Source organism: Strongyloides ratti (assembly GCF_001040885.1).
Source record: "Strongyloides ratti genome assembly S_ratti_ED321, chromosome : 1".
In the NCBI taxonomy this organism is placed as follows: domain Eukaryota; kingdom Metazoa; phylum Nematoda; class Chromadorea; order Rhabditida; family Strongyloididae; genus Strongyloides; species Strongyloides ratti.
The window spans coordinates 1,085,433-1,104,952 of NC_037307.1; the positions used below are offsets into that span (position 1 = coordinate 1,085,433).

Below are 19,520 nucleotides of genomic sequence, written 5' to 3' on the forward strand. Positions count from 1 at the left end.
TTATATGTGTTATCAAAAAAAAAGATAATATAAATCAGAGTATATAGAGAATATATAGGAAAACAATCAAAAAAAAAATGATGGTTGTTTTAAACTAGAAAATTATCGTTTAAACAATTAGACTTATAATACTTATCAAAGTGTAAGATGATAATAACAAGATAAAAAAAATTGGGAATTATAGATGCGTTTTAAGACAAAGAATAGTAGAATTTCGTAATAGAATTTTAATAAATTATTACTCCTTTTTTTTTTTTTAAATTTTTAGAAATAAGAATTTACCTTTCTCATGATCTATACTCTTGGTATTTTGATAATTTTTATGAACTATGGTTATACAATTACTGTTATTTAGTAGTCCAATATCAGAACACTGTGGGGTATCATTACGTCTTACAGGAGTCAAGGTAACACTTTCCTCAGGTTTTGGTGTTTCTGATTCTTCAATATATTCTTGTGTTGGTAAATCATGAACTTCTTCAGCACAATAAACATTATATCTAGTTAATGAAACATCATCTACAGTTGATGAACCACTAGGAGGTCTATTTATTATTGATGATGATCTAATATATTCTTCCTCGTTACAACCTACAAATATATTCATATATCATATACATTTTATTAGTTTATTAAAATTTTTTCTAATTATATAATTTATAGATGTACTTTATTTAGAGTAAAATTAATATTAAAACTTACATGTTGGGCGTGTTAATTCATGAAAATGAATATTTGATACATTTCTTGTAGATTTAGTTCTTATTGGTTTTGGACTTAATTTTCCAACACTATTAATATTAGAACTTGATGACCAAATTTTTTTTAATTTTTCAAACATCATTTAAAGAGTTTCTGATAAAGATATTAAAGTAATAAAATGTCTTTTTTTTTCTTATTAAGTAGTTATAAATTACTTTAACAGTCTCTTAAAAATTAATATATAAAAGAAATGATATAATAAATTTATTTAAAAAAAAAGGTTATAAAATGAATGAAATAATAGCTTAACCATGCTAAATTTATGATCAATCATCAAAAAAAAAAAAGAATGAACAATATATTAAACAATATTCAATAGTAGTTACTTGTAAAAAAAAAAACAATTATTAATTGAATAGTTTTTAACTCAAGTATTTATAAATATTTTCCCTCTCATGTTAAATGTTCCTTCTAATAATTTATGAAAATTTTTTCAAAAACAGTATTATCTTTTGGTGGGGAAATTTTTGGATGAAGAGGTATTAAATAATCATCCCTTATGAAGGTTACTCTTAAAGTAGTATCTATTATAAGTAATAATTAAAAAATTGCAACTATTTAATGGGTCTATTATAGTGGAGATATATTTAGTGTTATATTACTACAAATTATAAACAATAATCAGTTATGATTCATTTAAGAAGATTGCTTAAAAAAAAACAAATACATTTTTATTTGAATTGGAATTATGATGATGAATCTAAATTTAATTATAATGGAAAGGCAAAACATTGATCTAGATGTTTATGGCATTTTTTTTTTATAACTAATATATAAATATATTATTAATGAGGAGTATTAAAAACAGGTTTTTTTGAAAATTTTAACTTACACAAACCTAAAAAGTGCGCCATTTTTATATCCTAAGAAGGCATAAAAATACAATAACTAAAAGTTTTTTAATTTAAAAAAAAAATTTAAAATTATATACTTTTTTTTAAAAATAAAAGTTTGAAAGTAGTTTTTTTTTTATAATGTTACATAGAAATTTTTCATAAGATATGATTAGTTAATTAAATTTACCAAATTAATAAAAAATGTACTAAATTAATTTAAAGAAAATAATTTAAAAAATGTTAATTAAATAAAACAAATAGTAAATTTTAAAATATTATTGACAAATAAAATACTTATTTTTCTCAAATTATTTATTTTTTTTTTTTCTAACAAATTTTTAAAATTTTTTCATAGTAAAAATAATATTAATAAAAGTTAATACATAGTTAGACTAAATGTTAAATATTAAAAATATCAACATATATGGAACAAAAAAGTAGATAATGATCAAGAAAGACGCCAAAACCTAATTTTTGTTATATTAAGGGTAATGGTAAGTATGGCAAAAATGAGGAATCTATAGAAAAATATAAGATTTTTATCAATCATTAAACAAGCAAAATAACCGCCAATTTTTATAACTGTTAAAAAAAAAACTTTTTTTTTTTTGATAAAGTTATAAATAAATATTACAAATGTATTAAATGAATTTGTATAAAGTTATAATGTAACAATGTTATTTATTCTTTGATTAGACATGAATTAATTTATAGAAGAATGAGTAATAAGGTGATAATGATAATAAATATATAAACATATGTCTTTTAGAGTAGAATAGTGTTAAAATGACATTAATTGGTTGTATAAGAATTTTGAAGTAACAAAATGAGGCATAATGAAATGTTTAAACAAAGTAACAAGTATAAAACTCATTGACTGTGATCTTACCTCTGTTAAAGTATAAGAAAATAAGAAAAAGAATATATATAAAGGGATGCCATGGCATTTTGTTGTTGTCATTTAAAGAGAGGCATTTGTATACTCAAAGAGGAATGTTTTGAAATGTTCAGTTTAATAATAAGAGAGGGTTCTTTCTTTTGATACTCAGACTTGTAAATAATTTAAAATGAATGAAATAAAAAGATCTGGTAAATAGATAGAAACACTAACACAACAAATCTTTGTCCACAATGATCTTTTAATAATTTAACATTATGATTGATATATATATATACATATACACATATATATATATTAGGAATCTGGTGAAAAAAAAAACTTATAACAAACAACTGGAATTAAGGAAGAGGAAAATGAGATTAATTGTATTTTTTTCAATTGTAAATGGATCAATTATTTCAATTGTTTAATTAATAATATTCAATGATACGTATAAAATAAAAGTTGTCTTTTTATTGTTAAATGAAAAATAATTAGAATATGAATCATAAAGCTTTGGATAACCTTAAAATTATATATGCTGTTCCTTTTTATGATGTCTTATTCTATTTAATTATCTTGATTTTTAAGTATATGATTATTTAGTTTTTTTCTTTATATTTAAAAAGTTTTTTTTAACAAAATATATAAATATATTTAATATGTAAATATGTAAATAAAAAAAAAGCAACCTTGAACTCATGGTTAATTGACACAAGTAATTTCTTCTTCATATATAACTCTTGTTGAAAATCAAAATTTCATTCATAATAAAATACTAAATAAATATATTTACTATAATTAGAAATGTTTCAATTTTTAAAAAAATTTTTTTTTATTTTAAAATTATTTATTAACTACATTAGAAACATTTGTTTTGTTATTTTATTAATATTAATATTAAGAAAAATTTACATTGGTCATAACGCTTTAAAAATAGTTAATGGTTGTTTAAGTGAATTTCATTTTAATAATATGTTTACTAAAGATAATATTATAAAAAGTAGTAATTTTGAAAATAATCCATTAGTAAAAGATCAGAAGAAACCACTATTAGTGTTTATTCTAAATAAATATGCTTTAAATATGACTTTTAACTTTCTGTGTAATACAAAATTTATAGAAAGCAAGTTTTTAATTTTTTTGTTTTATTTTAATATATATTTTTTTTTTAGATGTTCATAAACAAATTTTAATAATTGCATTGGATATGGAAACCAAAGATGAATTATTAAAAATTTATCCTGATATACATGTTTTACTTTTAAATATATCATGTCTTCATCATTCATTTAATTATGGTGATGGATATTATCAATCATTATATGTATTACGAGCAAAATTATCATTAGAATTATTAAATCATGGGTATAGTTTTTTTATGGCACAACAAGATACATTTTGGAGAGATTCATTATTAAATATAAATATTTCATTGAATGATGATATAATTTTTGATAGTGCATCATCAAAATTTAATCTAATAGCAGGTGGGCATTATTATACCCATCCAACAGAAAGATCAAAAAAATTTTTTTCTATTCTTGCAAATGATTTATCAAAATTTTATGCTCCCGATAATGCATATATGACATTATTATGTTATCGAAATATTGCAAAATGTGGTTTTATAAAATTTAATCTTATTACAAACTGGATATGGCTTTTTGATGAAAAGTTAAGGGAAAACTTCAAAAAACCAATGCTAATTCAATTTGATGGTCATACAGAATTAGGAGGGAAATTAAATTTTATGAAAAAATTAGGTTTTTATTTTATAAAAATAGAAAATATGACTTGTGATAAAGATAAAGTTGATAAAAAAATTGAAAATCTTTTAGAATTTAATGATAATAATGATTTATTTAATTTAATATCTTTTAAACAATTCTCATTTTATCAAACAATGATAGAAATTTTTTATTCAAACAAAATTACAGAATTTATTATGAATGAAATATTTTTTCCTTACTCATTGTATCTTATGATTACTTTATAAATTTTAAAAGTATATCATAGAGTAATAAAAAAAAAAGAAGAAAGTATATTGTTACCTTGGTAACATTGAATATATGACGTCAAGGTTTATTAACCCTATACCATAAAATGTTTCTTATTTTATATTTTTTAAATTATCTTTTGTTGGTTGGGGGTATATTAATTCCTGTTCAAGATAAAAATGGATTTTGTAATTTTTATCAACCTATTGAAGAAATTATACATAATATAAGAAACGTTTCATCATATTATAGTTTATCAATTACTTGTTTATATGTTATTCCATTTATGAATCAAAAAATGTGCCAAGAAAATCAAATCCTTTCTAGTCTTTCATTTTTAAAAGAACTTGATGTAAGTTTTTTATTTTATTTAATAAAATTATATTAGAAAAAAAAATTATAAATAAGGAAAAAATAATTATGATATAAATTTTATTTTTTTTTATTTATTTAAAATTTTAGATTAATCATAAGATTAGTCAATTAGAATATCCAACATGGGATGATGATAATGAAGAGGAAGGATGTAAAAATGTGGTTAAAAATATCCATATAAATATTTATGTACCATTTTTTAAGAATATCTTATTAAAATGGGATGAAAGATTGGTCACAACAAATGTATCATCTATATTTTATGAGAAAATTCCTAAAATAAATAAACTTTTTGAATATACAAGGAGAATTTCATTATCTATTTTTCCTAAAAAAGAGTCAAATTTTGATAAAAATATAAAAGATAACAAGATACTTTCTGTTAAAAGTAAAAGAAATGAATATAATAAGATTGTTAATATGTCTCAAATTCAATATGAAAATAATGACCTAGTAAATTTATCCAAGAATCTAATAAGTAATTGTACTTTTGATTATACTCAATTTTTCTCTCCTCATTTATTTAACTTTTCCAGTTATACATCATCTTTCTATAGTTTTGTTAAATTTTCTTCCCCATCATGTGAGAAATTTATTAAAACTTTAGGTAGTAGTAAAAAAAATAGTTGTGTTGTAGCTAAATGTGAAGAGAATGAAAAAACATGGAAAAATTGCAATATACTATCAATTCCACATATTTTTGTTATTAGTATAGTACCAAATAACTTTGAAAAAAATTGTCAAAAACTTTATGGATTAGAATTAACAAATACTAATATTAATGAATTAGAAAAATCTTATGAATATGAAAGTTTACCAAGTATTAATTTAAATTTACCAATTAGTTTCTTTTATCCATTTAGTTGTGAAAAAGAAGAAGAATAATAATAAATAATAATAACTAATTATAAAACTATTTTTATATACATTTAAATTATGAATATGATATAAATGTTAAATTAATTATAACATTAAAAATCAAATTCCTCGTCTTTGTAATTTTTTCTTTTTAAACTTGCAGTCGTAATTACAATCGTTGGTACAGTAAAATTATGATCATTTTTTAATTCATTTGCCCTAAAGAATCCATTTTTTTTACCATTACCCGACACTTTTTTATTTCTTGATAAAGAACCTTCCTTTATTTCTTCTGATGTAAATGTATTTGGACTATCACAATCAACATTATGTTGATCATTATGACTTTGAAGATACTTGTTTTTTTTAACACAAATAATAATTATAAGAATAAAAAGAACAATTATTGTACCGGTAGCAATTATAAGAAACAATATTTGTGTTTCATGTCCTGAATTGGTATGTGAAGATAAATGGAATGCATTTTTTGGATGAGAATATACTGGTGATTGTGGCTCCTGATTATTTAAATGATGAGGAAATTCAGACAAATCTAAAAAAGTATTATAAAAAAATATCAAAATATAAAATTTAATAATAAAAAAAAAATATTTAACAAAATATACTTACCACCATCTATAGACATAGCTGATAATAATAAAACAAAATAAAATAATAGATTATATTTTCTTTCTTTCAATTTTTTTTTTTTGATTTTTAATAAACAACAAAAAAATAAAGAATTTCTTCAAAAATACCTTAAATAATAATTAATATATAAAGATTTTACATACAGAAATAAGGATTAAAATAAAAGCAAACAAAATTATTTATAATGAAAGATGATAAAATAAATATTTTAAAAAATAAACAAAATACATTTTCTGAATTTTTAATAATATACTCCCTCCAGTGTACCTTAATCTTCACTCTTGTGACTAATCTAAAATAATCTTGTATAAATGCAAGTATCAGTTTGCCTTTCTTTACAATAAATATGATGGTTTCAGTTATTAAAAAAAAAATATATATATATATTTTCATACTATATAATTTTTATTATAATGTAAAGAAATATATATATATATATATATATATTATATTGTATGATAAATAAACATTTGTTCAATATTCAAGAACGTTGATTTAAAAAAAAATTTAGTATCATGAGGTTCATAAAATAATATTAATATTATATATGTTTATATGAAAAAGATAAATGTAGGATTGAAAGAAGAAATATTATATTATTTGATTATTTTTTAACAAGATAGATAGTTAAAATAATGCTATTAAAAAAAGTTTTAACCCTTTACATATTCACAGATGGAAAGATAATTTTTTTTCAAAGTTATTTAAATAACATAAATATATACGTATTCTGGGAACAATATTTTTACAACAACGTTTTTTTTTATATTAAAATTTGTGATTTTAAGTAATTAAATATTAATTTAATTTCTATTAAATACACATAATATTCAATAAAAAAAAAAAGTAATTTTTTAATTAAATATGAAAAGTAATCCCATAAAACACCTAACATGATGTTAAAATAAATAAAGATTAACGAAAGAACATATATGTATAAATAAAAATAAATAAAATAAACATTTTTTTTTTACTATTATAAGTCTCAAAGGATTTATTTAACTCTTTTTGACAAGATATAGCTCATCAAAGTTAATGTATGTCATTGATTAAGAAAAAATTCTCCATGGTACAGGAAATAAAATCAGAAATTTTAAAATAAGAAATGACTATATAGTAATTTAGTATTGTTAATAAATAATCTTATTATCATAATATATTATACTACGTCATTATTTTTAATAGTAGAATAACATAAAAATACAAAAATATTTCCAATTAAAAACTTTTTTTTATATATATAATAATTATTTTTAAAAAATAACTAATTTTTTTTTTCATAATAAAATTTTATATTAATAAAATATAATCAATTTATTTCAAATTAATTTATACCTAAAATTTTTAGTAATTAATTAAATAAACTATAATTTACAAATAAATATTAAGTTAATATGAATATTATATTATTTTTAACTAAATCTTTCTTATCTACTAAATATGAGATATTGTAAACATATCATTTATTTTATAACTATATTAAATAAAGAAACTAGAAACTAGTATATTATTAACTACGAAATATTATTTATTGTTATGGATAAGCTATTTTTGAAATGATTTTTTTTTATTTGAAAAATAAACAAATACATAAAATTATCAAATCATTATCTTAATTTAAAAATAATTCAAAAATTTACATAAATTATGTATAATAAAAATTTTTTTTTTACAAATAGTTATATATATCTTATCAGTAGAGAAACTTTTTTACTACCACTAAGTAGCAAATAAGAAGAGCAATTATAGAATTAATGATTTTGAAAATGGAATATTTTTGAAATAACTATACTTCAAAAGGTTTATATATATATCTAAATATATATATATAAAGATGTATCAGATGTCTTTCCTAATATAAAGAGAAGGGTGATAAAATATTTAACAAGATATAGCAGTAAGTTTTTTTTTTTACCAACATTTATCTTTTCTTTGCATTTACTGTTGATACCCCATTTTCAAGTATTCTTAACTCATCCCTTTTTGTCATATTAACATTATATTTTATTAATAAAAAATAATAATATATATTAAAAGTTAACGTTACCAAAAAATAATAAAAATAATAAAGTAAGTTGATAAAATTTTTAGAAAGTCAAAAATTAGATTTTTATATTTAATAATCAGATTTAAAAAAAAATTATATAAAAATTTGTATGAGTATAACATTTAATAAGAATAATTTTATTGTTACAAAAGTTATTATTGAAGAAAAAAAATTTATTAGATTTAAATAATGAATTCAATAAATATCAAAAAAAAAATTATTAAATTGCTTTATTATTAAAAAAAGTTTTTGGGTGGCTATCCTTAAATTATCACTTTTTTGAAAGATATTAGATAAGAAAGAGACTTATAATATATCAGTTATTTTAAATATACATTTTTATTATATTACTTGAATAAGGGAAAAAATCTTTTTGAAAAGATTTTTAAAAATACTTTTTATTAATAATAAATTTATTGAAAGTTATTAAAGTAACAAGAAACGTTTTTTCCTGATAAATTAAGTTTGAATTAAAAAGAAATATATTAATTTTTTTTTTGTAATCTCTTTCAATAAAATAATATGTATAAAAAGAATTAATAAGATTTATTTTTCTACTTAAATAATATTTTAAATTTTAAAAGATAAATGCTTATTATATAATAAATGACAGGGAAAGCAATATTTAAAGTTTTAAAAATAGGTTAATTAATTTTTATTGCAAAAATTTTTGCTAATTTTCTCATATATGATAATTGATTATGCAATATTACAATTTTACTAAATATAGGCTTAAATGTTTTAGATGTAGTTATAGTTAGAAATGATAGAAAAAAAGTGATTGGGATAATTATAGTATTTTTCTTATATCTATTGTATAATTTTTAACTAGATATCAAGATTTCTTTTAAATCACCACTATATATATTTTTTTTCTTGCTTATCACTTTCATATAATTTTTAATATTTATAAAGTATAATTTAATTGCCCTTTATAAATTATACGAAGTTTTTTTATAAGTGATTGATTAACTATGATAAAATAATATATATTTTCTTAAATTTAACTATATTAGAAAATTTAATTTAGTTAATAAAAAAGGTCAAAATAATGATTTCAGCTAAATAAAATTAACAATATTAATCTGATAAATACATCATCTCCCTAAATCGTTAATATAAAATTCTTACCAAAAAAAATAAACAACAACATTCAACTTTTAAATGAAAATAAAGATGATACATTGAAAAGTAAAAGTAGAAACCAAATATGAATTGATGTTATCATATACTTACCATATAATAAAAATAAAAGTTTTCTTTTTGAAAAATGATAAACAATTTTTTTGAAACATTCATATTCTATTATTTTTATAAAGTTGGTAAGCGATATTATGAAAAGAAATGATTTTTTTTTTATTTTAATATTCATGAATAATAAACAAGGAAGTTGAAAGAATAAATTATCATTGAGATGGAAATTATACAAGTAGATATGAAAAGTTATCTTGTATTAAAGAAATTATTTTTTTCAATTCAAAAAGAAAGTACAAGATCCATAAAAAAAGTATTTTTAGTTTGGAGACATAATTTTTGTTTTTTTTTTTAAATTTCTTTTTGTTAAAAAAATATTTTATCAAAGATTATTCATTTTATTAAAATTTTGAAAATTTATAAAAAAAAAATAATAACAATTATAAATTTTGATAAATATATATTTTATGCATGTTTTCTTGAAAACCATTTTTTCAAATAATTATATTTGACAACTATAAATTATCTAAAATTTAATTTCTGAATAACAAAAATTCATTACATATATCAGTTTAATATACTTAAAACTATTATTGTACTTTTATTTAAAATGTTAAATCAATCAAATTTAAGTTAAAAAAAAAGATGTATTTATTCAATTAAAAAAAAAATTATATTTCAAAACAACCCTTGTAAAAATAAAAAATATTTTTTTACATGTAGTATTCTATTTTAAAAACATTTTTTATTATTTTATAAAAAAAAAATAAAAATATATATATAGAAAAATATTCATTAATTGAATTATATAAAAATCTTTTGAAAAATCTTTTATAAATATACATCAATGACCATAATCGACATACATTTAATATGATATTAATATATAATCACCTAAATAAAGGTCAAACCTCGATGGTAATTTGAAGAAAATTAGTATATGTTATAATAAAGACACGTAATATTTTCTATCCCGATTACAGAGCATTTTATGTGATTTCAATTATACTACATTTTTAACATAAAAACGGTAGAAGGGCATATTGGTATTTTATAAATTTATAACTATATGAAGAATAATAAATTCTTATTGATGGACATTGACGCATCTTATCGCAAGGAACGTCAAACATTTTTTTTTTTATTTCTTCTTAAATTCTTTTATTCAACTTATAATTTATATATTTTATAACATTTATTTTTTAATTTTTAGAAGATGGATAATATGAAGGTAAAAGAAAAAGATAGAAATAATAATTGTAATAATACTACAAAAGAAACAAAATTTAGAGAAAAAATTTTTGTTGTAAGAGATTCTATTTTAACGTAAGTATCCTAATTTTATTATTAACTTAAAAAAAAATTAATTAAATATTTTTTCTAGTAATGAATTTAATTCTTCTGGTAGAATATTATATAATTATTTTTCTTCACTTTTTATTCTCCTAGCAATAGGTACATGGATTCGTGATACCTGGCATTATGGAAATCCTCTTCATCATACATGGTTAATATGGTGGAATTTTAATAGGTTTCCAATAACAATGTTAGCATGGAGTATTATGCATCTTTCAACAGTGTTTTTTATTTATTATGGTATGACATTATGGTCTTTAATTCCATCAAAAAACTGTACTATTCAATCACAAAAATTCTTTTTTTTTTCATATATAACATATTTAATTTGTTTATTTTACCTTCCAATTAAATGGAATATATGGATGGAATTAAATCCAGCATGTTCATATATTATAACATGTGAAAATGTAATTAATTTAATTTAATTTTAAAAAAAAAATTAATATATATATTTTTTTTAGACAAGATTAGCAATGAAAGTTCATTCATTTGTTCGTGAAAATATTTTACTTGCAACAAGAAGAAAAAAACAAATATATGAAGATAAAATTTCATCAATTGATGGATGGCCTACATTAAAACAATTTAATTATTTTATGTTTGCACCAACATTTATTTATAAAAATTCATATCCATCATATCCAACAAGATCATGGAAAAAAGTTGGAAATTATTTTATTCAATGTCTTATTTGTATATATATTGTTGATTTAATATTTATGCAACAAGTATATCCATATTTTTCTGAAATGAATTATAATGAAAATAATATAGTTACATTAATTTATGCTATCTTTCCCTCAATAATTCCAGGTATGATATGCTTAATGATGTTATTTTATGGTATTTTACATTGTTGGTTAAATATGTTTGCTGAAGCATTACAATTTGGTGATCGTTTATTTTATGATAATTGGTGGAAATCAAAAAATATGGCACAATATTATAGAGATTGGAATTTAGTTGTACATGAATGGTTGTATTCTTATATCTATAAAGATTTAAGTACATTCTTAAAAAACAATTTTAAAATGGATAAAAATGGGAGAAAATTTTCTCAAACACTTGTTTTTTTCTTATCAGCATTCTTTCATGAATATTGGTTTGGTATATCATTAAGAGTCTTTTATCCTATAATGTTTTTCTTATACTTTATTTGTGGTGGAATATTTTTTTTTGTATCAAGATTGATAAAAAATGATTCTATTTGGAATATAACAATGTTTTGCAATTTATTAATTGGAACAGGAATGTTTGTTGCCTGTTACTCTATGGAATGGTATGCCAAAGAAAGATGTCCATCACAAAAAGAAGGATTATGGAATTGGATACCAAAACAATGGAATTGTCAACAAATAAATTAATACACATATGTATTAAAATAATAATTAAAAAAAAAAGAAGGTATATATTTAAAAAATTTATTTAAATTTTTTTTTTGTTTTTTTTTCTTAAAATATAGTTACATATATATAATTGTTTGATAATATTTAAAAAAAAAAGATTTTGTTAATTGTAAAAGTATTGATAAATAAATTATCTACATTATTTAAGAGAAAAAAAAATTAATTAAACCATGTTAATTAAAAAGTTGTCATATAATGACATTTTAAGTTAATTTGGTTAAATATCTCCAATACTACTTCTAATTTGAAATTTTTCTCCACTTCTACTTTTGTAATGACAAAAACAAAGAAATCTTAAGAATTTTCTGCGATATTGTGGTAATACAGTTAATGTAATTAATGGATTAAAAATCTAAAAAATACAATTATTATTTTATTATTAATATATAAAATTATATTAAAAAAAAAAACTTACAGAGTTACAATATACCATATAAACAAGTATCCAGTATATTAGTATTGTTAAGCAAGTTCTATGAGCGGAAGGATTTATTGCTCTTTCAATATTTATTAAACGGTATGGTAATAATGTTAATGCAGTAAAAATACTTGTGATAAATACATAATAAAAAGTTTTTAAACGTATTGCAACAAGATTACTGCTTTTTTGTTCACATTTTGAATTATTTATTGAATTTGAACGATTTGAACCTTCATTATTAACTGTATTAAATAATGTTGCTTCTAAAAAAAAAATGAAGAAAATTATTATATAAAAAAATAAAAATTAACCTTCAGCAATTTGTTTAGTATGATTCTTAATAAGTTTCATAATATAAATTCCAACTAACAAACTGGTTGTTGTAGGAATAATACTAACAATAATTATAAATGCTATATAAACATGAATTTTTGTACTAAACATTCCTAATGTAGTACATGAATCATTAACACAACTAAATAACCCTGTAAGCCATGCAAACACAACAAACAGAATACTTCCAATCCATGATAAAATAGTAGTTACAACTACTCGTTGTTGTGTAAAATATAATGAATAACTAAAAAAAATATTTTTTATTTAAATTACCCATAATATAATAAAAAAAAAAATACCTTAAAGGAAGTTTAAAAAAGACTAACTTTTCGAGATTCATAAATACTAATGAAATACTTGAAATTATCATACCAACCCAGCAAAGACCATGCATAACTATCATAATATGTTTATTGACATTTTCAATTTCCAAAACACGTATCCCAAGTTCGATAGGATAAGCGATACCAGTAAGGAGAAAATCGGCAATAGTCATACTTAAAAGAAATATATGAAGACATTTATCTCCACTCCCTTTTTTAATTAAATTCCAAGCAACATTAATAATAAAAATTTGAAAGATTGAACTTAATAATGTAAAAATTAATAAAAAAACTGTTGCAGATTGTATGAATGTTTCTAAATTATTTTGAGATATAATACTTCGATCACTACAAAATTCTGTAGTACTATTCATTGATGTTTCTGTACCAATTGTTGTAGTCAATGGAAATTTTGTTATATCGTCATTCTTTATTTCCATGTTATGAAAAAAAACTAAGTATAAAGACTATTTATAAAACAATCTAAAAAGGAAGTTTTATATTAAAACCTAAAAAAAAAAAATTAGTTAATAATTAAAATAATAATAAAAAAAAGAAGTACGACAAAATGTTTTTAAAGTTAGAGGTAATGTATATGCTAAAAATAAAATTATTTGAATATTTAAATAGCATTTAAAAGAAAAAAATTTTATTTTTTTTTTCAATATCCTTTTCCAAGTATAAATTAATTTTTTTAATATATTATGGTTAATAATTTTATAATTATTAGTTTTCTCTATAAATAATGAGTTAATTAAAAATATTATAGAATGATATTAATAAAAAAAAAATATCTTATTATTCATAAAATATGTCTTAACTTTTATTGATACAAAAATATGAATTATTTAAAGAAAAAAAAAAATAAGCACATAAGATAAAATGTTGTAGGAAAAATAAGATTAAATTGAGGAAATTGATAAATACATATAAGAGAGAGATAAAAATAAATTATAAATATTTGATGAGTGGAAAAATTATTGTAAAAATAAATATAATTAAAGAAAAAATAAATTGTATTATTATACCTATATTTAAATTTGATAATCATTGAATGATGGTTTTTAATAGATAGCAACAAATTAATTATATATATAAAAATAGTAATATTTAAAAAATAAATAATAAAATTGTGTAAATTGAAATTCATATATGTTAAAAATAAATGTTTTAAAGTAATAAGGAATATATAAATAGAAGAGAGTTTTAAGAAATTATATACCATGATGATGCTTACTTATTCGATTAACAAACAATAATTTATATCTTATCGTTGGCCATAATTATCTATTATATCATTGTAGATCGTATTAAATTTTACTGTCATAATCTTGATAACATTAAAATAAGAAATTATAGTCACAATAATATACAAAATAATAACAAAATTTATCTTAATATATAACCATTTTTATCTTTAATTAAAAATTAAAGTTTAATTGAAAATAATTTAAATATCATAAATATAACTATTTTATAATTGATAAAGATTCTTTAAATAAAGAAGAGATTACTATATTATAAAACATTTTTCATTAAATTAAAATTTTTTTTTTTTAAATATTTAACAATTTATTAATACCCCTTATATTACAGTACAATGAATATAATAAATGATTAATACTTATTTATAAATTTTTTTGTATTCTTTTTAAAATATTGTTTAATCTAACATTAAAAAGGTATTTATTTATATTTCCGAAAAGAGTATTATATATATATATATTTCTTTTAAATATTTATACATATAATTACTCTTCTAAATTAAGTACAATTATATTTCTTTCATTTATCAAAAATATAAAAAAAAGGAAAAAAAAGAAAAAAAATTAAATATATTTTTAAACAAATATATAAAATAAAAAGATTTTTTTTATGGTAAACTGATTTTTAATATAAAATAATGGTTAAAAAATTAAATATGTAAAAACGGATGTTTTTTAATATCTAATTTAAGATATTGTTTTGATAAGAAACAATAAAGAAAAAACATAAAAAAAAACATTGTAATTTAAAAAATTAAACAAAATATTTTATCTTTATAAAAAAAAAAATAAAATAAATTGTTTTATACTTATCAAATTTCATAGGTAACTTACTACTTTTAAATAATTAAAAAATATAAATTCACCAGTAAACCTTATTATTATGATAAAAGTTATAAATTTTTGAACAAAATTTATATTAAAAATATTTTTTTTTATATCTTAAAATAAATAATTTTTTTTGTTTAAACTGTTACTATTAATAGACTAAGTAAAAACTAATAAAATTTACTAATAATATTAGATGTTTTAATGTTATAATATTAATATACACAAAAAAAAAGTATAGTAATTTTATTTTAATTTTTTTTTATATTTATGTATAATTAATTAGTTTGATTGAAAATTCAAATTTAATCTTAAAACAGTATATTAAAAATAGTTTTATTAGTTAAACCAATTCCAGGTGATTATTGAAATATTAAAATATTATTATTTGCAGTATTTATCACTATTTTTATAATAAGAATTATAAATTCACCATAAATTCTAGGTAAAAAGGTTTAAAATAATAAATATTTCATTTTGAAAAAAAAAAATTAATATTTAAAAGCATGTTATATATAAATTACTTAGATATACGTTTAAAATAAAATAAACATAAATATTAATAGAATAAGATAAAAAAATGATATAATTTATAAATATTTTTAAAGAAGCCCCTTTTAAATTTTACTTCTTTAAAAGGAATCATTTAAATTTATATGATATGTTTAAGCTTAACTTTTCAATAAACATCAAATTTAGTAATAACATTAATGAAAAGAAAATTTAAAAAAAAAAAAAAATAAAAATGAACTATACAATTTTTTTTTGATTCATATAAACACGAAAATAATGAGTCTTTAAAAAATAAAACATAAACAAATTGGTAAAAGTTAAGTTGTTTTGTATTAAAATAAATTTATAGATCAATTATAATGGTTTAATTTTTAATCATCACATTAGATCAGTAATATTCTGTTGAAGAACCAAAGTACATAATAATTAATTGTTAAGAATTTTGTTTATATAAAAAATTACTGATTATATAATAATTGGTTATTAACTTACTAATAACTTTATTTTTTAAATGTACACAGTTGAAAGATATTTTAAATATTTCAAAACAAATTACTGCAATATTATTTTAAGTACGTTTATAAATTTTTTTCTTCAATTATTTGTATAATTATTTAAAAAAAAATAATAAAAATTTAGTGATTACAATAAATGAAAAGTATAAAAAAACAAAGTATTTTTGTTTCAATACGATATATAAGAATGAAAGTCATAGAATAAAACTTTTTTTTTTTTTTATTTAAATCAAACAAAAAATTTAAAATTATACTTATTAATAGTTAATATAAACATTTAAAAGCATCGTCATTAAATAAAAAGAGAATTAGCAAAATTTTGTTTACTAAATTTTAATAAGATAACTTTTTACATCAATAAAAAGTGTGAAATTTAGTTTGAAAAAAAAAAAAAGATTTAGCCAATTTTTAATAACACTAATTTTAATAAGTTATTAAAGCATTATAAAAATTTCATTGATTAAAAAATTGTTGAATTGAATAAATTATACGTGGAAAATATTTATTAAAATGGCTCATTTTTTTTATTTTAAAATATATATTCTTTAGTATTAACTTAATTATTGAATATGTAGAAATTTTAAAAGATATTTAACTATCTAATAATTACTTTTTTTTTTCAAGACTTTTTTTATCATTAGAAATTTAATAATGTTTTTAATTATAAATAATAAGTTAGTTTAAAAGACTGTTGTTGTAGTTTAGTAGTCAAATTAAATTTTTTTACCCTTCTCAAACATCTTTAGAAGTTATAAAATTATCAATATTTACATAAACATTAAAAAAAAAGTTGAAAAATCACTTTATTTTATTTTTTTTAAAAAAACATACATCATCAACAATAATTATTTATCACTATTTAAAAATACTATAATATTTCTAAAAAAAAAGATATCTTTACAAGTTTTTACTTTGAAATTTGAGCAGATAAAAATATAAAATTCTAAAATATTTAAAGATAAAGCATATGTTAATAAAAAAATATAATGATAACATTAATATTAAATTTTTTAAATACAAAAATTGAATTTTTTATTAAAAGGTAAATTTAAAAAGTTAATAATTAAAAAATTATATCATTTTTACTATAATTTTTGTAAAAGAAAGACTATTAATTAAAAATAAAGATATTATCTTAATGGTAGTGTTAATAAGAAAGTGTACGTAACGTTTATTTTTAAGACATCAAAAAAGATACTTCATTAAGAAGTATCAAAAATTTAATATAGAGATAAATATTTATATATAGAAACATATTTACCAAAAAGCGTCAATATCATATATAAATTAAATGTTTTATTATAACAATAACTTTAACAAAACAAAATTATTTAAAATTTTATACAATGAAGCCTTTATTTAATTGGTATTTTAGCTAATTTTTTATAAATAGTTATTTTTATAAATATTTTAAGAAGATGGGTTAATTTTATATTATTATATAAATAATTGACTTTTATTCATCTGTTTTATGAAATATGGAATGAAATTAAAATTTTTTTTTTGATTTCTAATAAATTTTTTAACACCAATAATATAAAAAGAAAAGTAAAAAATCTATTTATAATACAGAATTACAAACATTGCAGTAAAATAGTAAAATAACAAAATAAATAAAATAATATATGAATGTATGAATATTTAGTTATCATATAAAAGTGCTTTATTTTCAGGTAAACGTTATACATTCTAATAAAGAATCTTTTACATGATTAAATATTTTAATTAATTCTTACTTCTATTTTTTTTTATTTCTTTAATTATTATAATATTAATAAAAGTGCAAAGAATATTTTATTAATAAAAAAAAACCACAAATAAAAGTTCATATTTATCTTGTGAATGTGTTTTAAAATTAAATAGTACTTTTTATATTTTTAAAAAATATATATTGACTTTAAATAAATTAAAAAATTTTAAAAAGTTCTAGAAATAGGTATCCAAAGTAATAAACTTTTTATTATCAGATCTTTATTAATAATGGTAACAAAATATTTCTAAACAAAAAAAATATTTAAAATTGACAAAGTTTTTTAAAACAATTTTTTACTGAAATAATATTAATTTTTAATAAATTTAGTTTTAAAAAGACAAAATTTATTATCCTTAAATATAATTATGTTAAAAAAAAACATTTAACACTTTAAAATGCATTACTATCCTTCTTAAAATATAATCATAAGATAGTTCAAAATAAACTTTATTTTACGTTAAGAAGAAAAACAAAACTATAAGATTAACAATAAATTGAAAGTAAGTTAAACTTAAAAGATTTTTACTAAAATGGAGAAAGATTGCACGTGTATATGAAAAAAAAAAGTTTAATGTTGATAAGAAAAGGACACTTAATTGTTGTCCTCAAGAGTATTACTTTATCTTCTTGATACAATAACCTTACAAAAAAAAAACTTAATTTAATTTAGATAGAACTTTAGAAACCAAAAATTGTTTTATATTTTGATAAAAATTGTATAAATGTTAAAAAAAAAATTTATTTAAAAAAAAATAAGTTTGAATAAATAATAATTGTAATAGAATTTTGAAAAATGATCTAATATATATTATATAAAAGTATAACAATAGTAAAATAAAATTCTTATAATAATATTTTTCTCATGAAAAAATAATATTTGGTAATATTATTTTTAAAATATATAAACTATAATGGACTTAACATCACTCAATAAACCTAGTATCCTAAAGGAAATTTTTTAAAATATTTTATTTATCGCTTCATTGCTTTTTAATTTACCAAATAATCAAATTATTAATTTTTATTACATTTTATAAAATATGTTAAAAAAAATTTTTTTTCTTTTTTACTCAAAGTGATACTAAATTTTTTTATAAATTATATTTTAAAACGAAATATTTTTAATATTTAAAATATTACAATTTTTGCATTTTATATGTAAATTTTTAACTATTTATGTTGATTTTATTTTAAAATT

At 18.1% G+C, this 19,520-nt stretch overlaps 6 protein-coding genes across 6 annotated transcripts; 3 read left to right on the forward strand and 3 right to left on the reverse strand.

Annotated features, from left to right (window-relative positions):
- Positions 1–256: 256 nt before the first annotated feature.
- Positions 257–841, reverse strand: SRAE_1000035000 (Hypothetical protein; the record flags this gene model as incomplete). The annotated part of the gene is made up of 2 exons (XM_024647173.1): positions 257–591; positions 703–841. The coding sequence occupies 2 exons, from the start codon at positions 839–841 to the stop codon at positions 257–259; spliced, it is 474 nt and encodes a 157-aa protein (XP_024501278.1).
- Positions 842–3,453: 2,612 nt separating this feature from the next.
- SRAE_1000035100 (Nucleotide-diphospho-sugar transferase family-containing protein) lies at positions 3,454–4,477 on the forward strand (the record flags this gene model as incomplete). The annotated part of the gene is made up of 2 exons (XM_024647175.1): positions 3,454–3,604; positions 3,654–4,477. The coding sequence occupies 2 exons, from the start codon at positions 3,454–3,456 to the stop codon at positions 4,475–4,477; spliced, it is 975 nt and encodes a 324-aa protein (XP_024501279.1).
- A 287-nt stretch (positions 4,478–4,764) lies between these two features.
- On the forward strand, positions 4,765–5,738 carry SRAE_1000035200 (Hypothetical protein; the record flags this gene model as incomplete). The annotated part of the gene is made up of 2 exons (XM_024647176.1): positions 4,765–4,830; positions 4,941–5,738. The coding sequence occupies 2 exons, from the start codon at positions 4,765–4,767 to the stop codon at positions 5,736–5,738; spliced, it is 864 nt and encodes a 287-aa protein (XP_024501280.1).
- Positions 5,739–5,824: 86 nt separating this feature from the next.
- SRAE_1000035300 (Hypothetical protein) lies at positions 5,825–6,357 on the reverse strand (the record flags this gene model as incomplete). Its single annotated transcript, XM_024647177.1, has 2 exons — positions 5,825–6,264; positions 6,342–6,357. The coding sequence occupies 2 exons, from the start codon at positions 6,355–6,357 to the stop codon at positions 5,825–5,827; spliced, it is 456 nt and encodes a 151-aa protein (XP_024501281.1).
- A 4,462-nt stretch (positions 6,358–10,819) lies between these two features.
- On the forward strand, positions 10,820–12,326 carry SRAE_1000035400 (O-acyltransferase; the record flags this gene model as incomplete). The annotated part of the gene is made up of 3 exons (XM_024647178.1): positions 10,820–10,929; positions 10,988–11,369; positions 11,424–12,326. 3 exons carry the CDS (start codon positions 10,820–10,822, stop codon positions 12,324–12,326), a joined length of 1,395 nt encoding a protein of 464 aa, XP_024501282.1.
- A 259-nt stretch (positions 12,327–12,585) lies between these two features.
- SRAE_1000035500 (G protein-coupled receptor, rhodopsin-like family and GPCR, rhodopsin-like, 7TM domain-containing protein) lies at positions 12,586–13,888 on the reverse strand (the record flags this gene model as incomplete). Its single annotated transcript, XM_024647179.1, has 4 exons — positions 12,586–12,720; positions 12,784–13,052; positions 13,101–13,369; positions 13,425–13,888. The coding sequence occupies 4 exons, from the start codon at positions 13,886–13,888 to the stop codon at positions 12,586–12,588; spliced, it is 1,137 nt and encodes a 378-aa protein (XP_024501283.1).
- Positions 13,889–19,520: the final 5,632 nt, after the last annotated feature.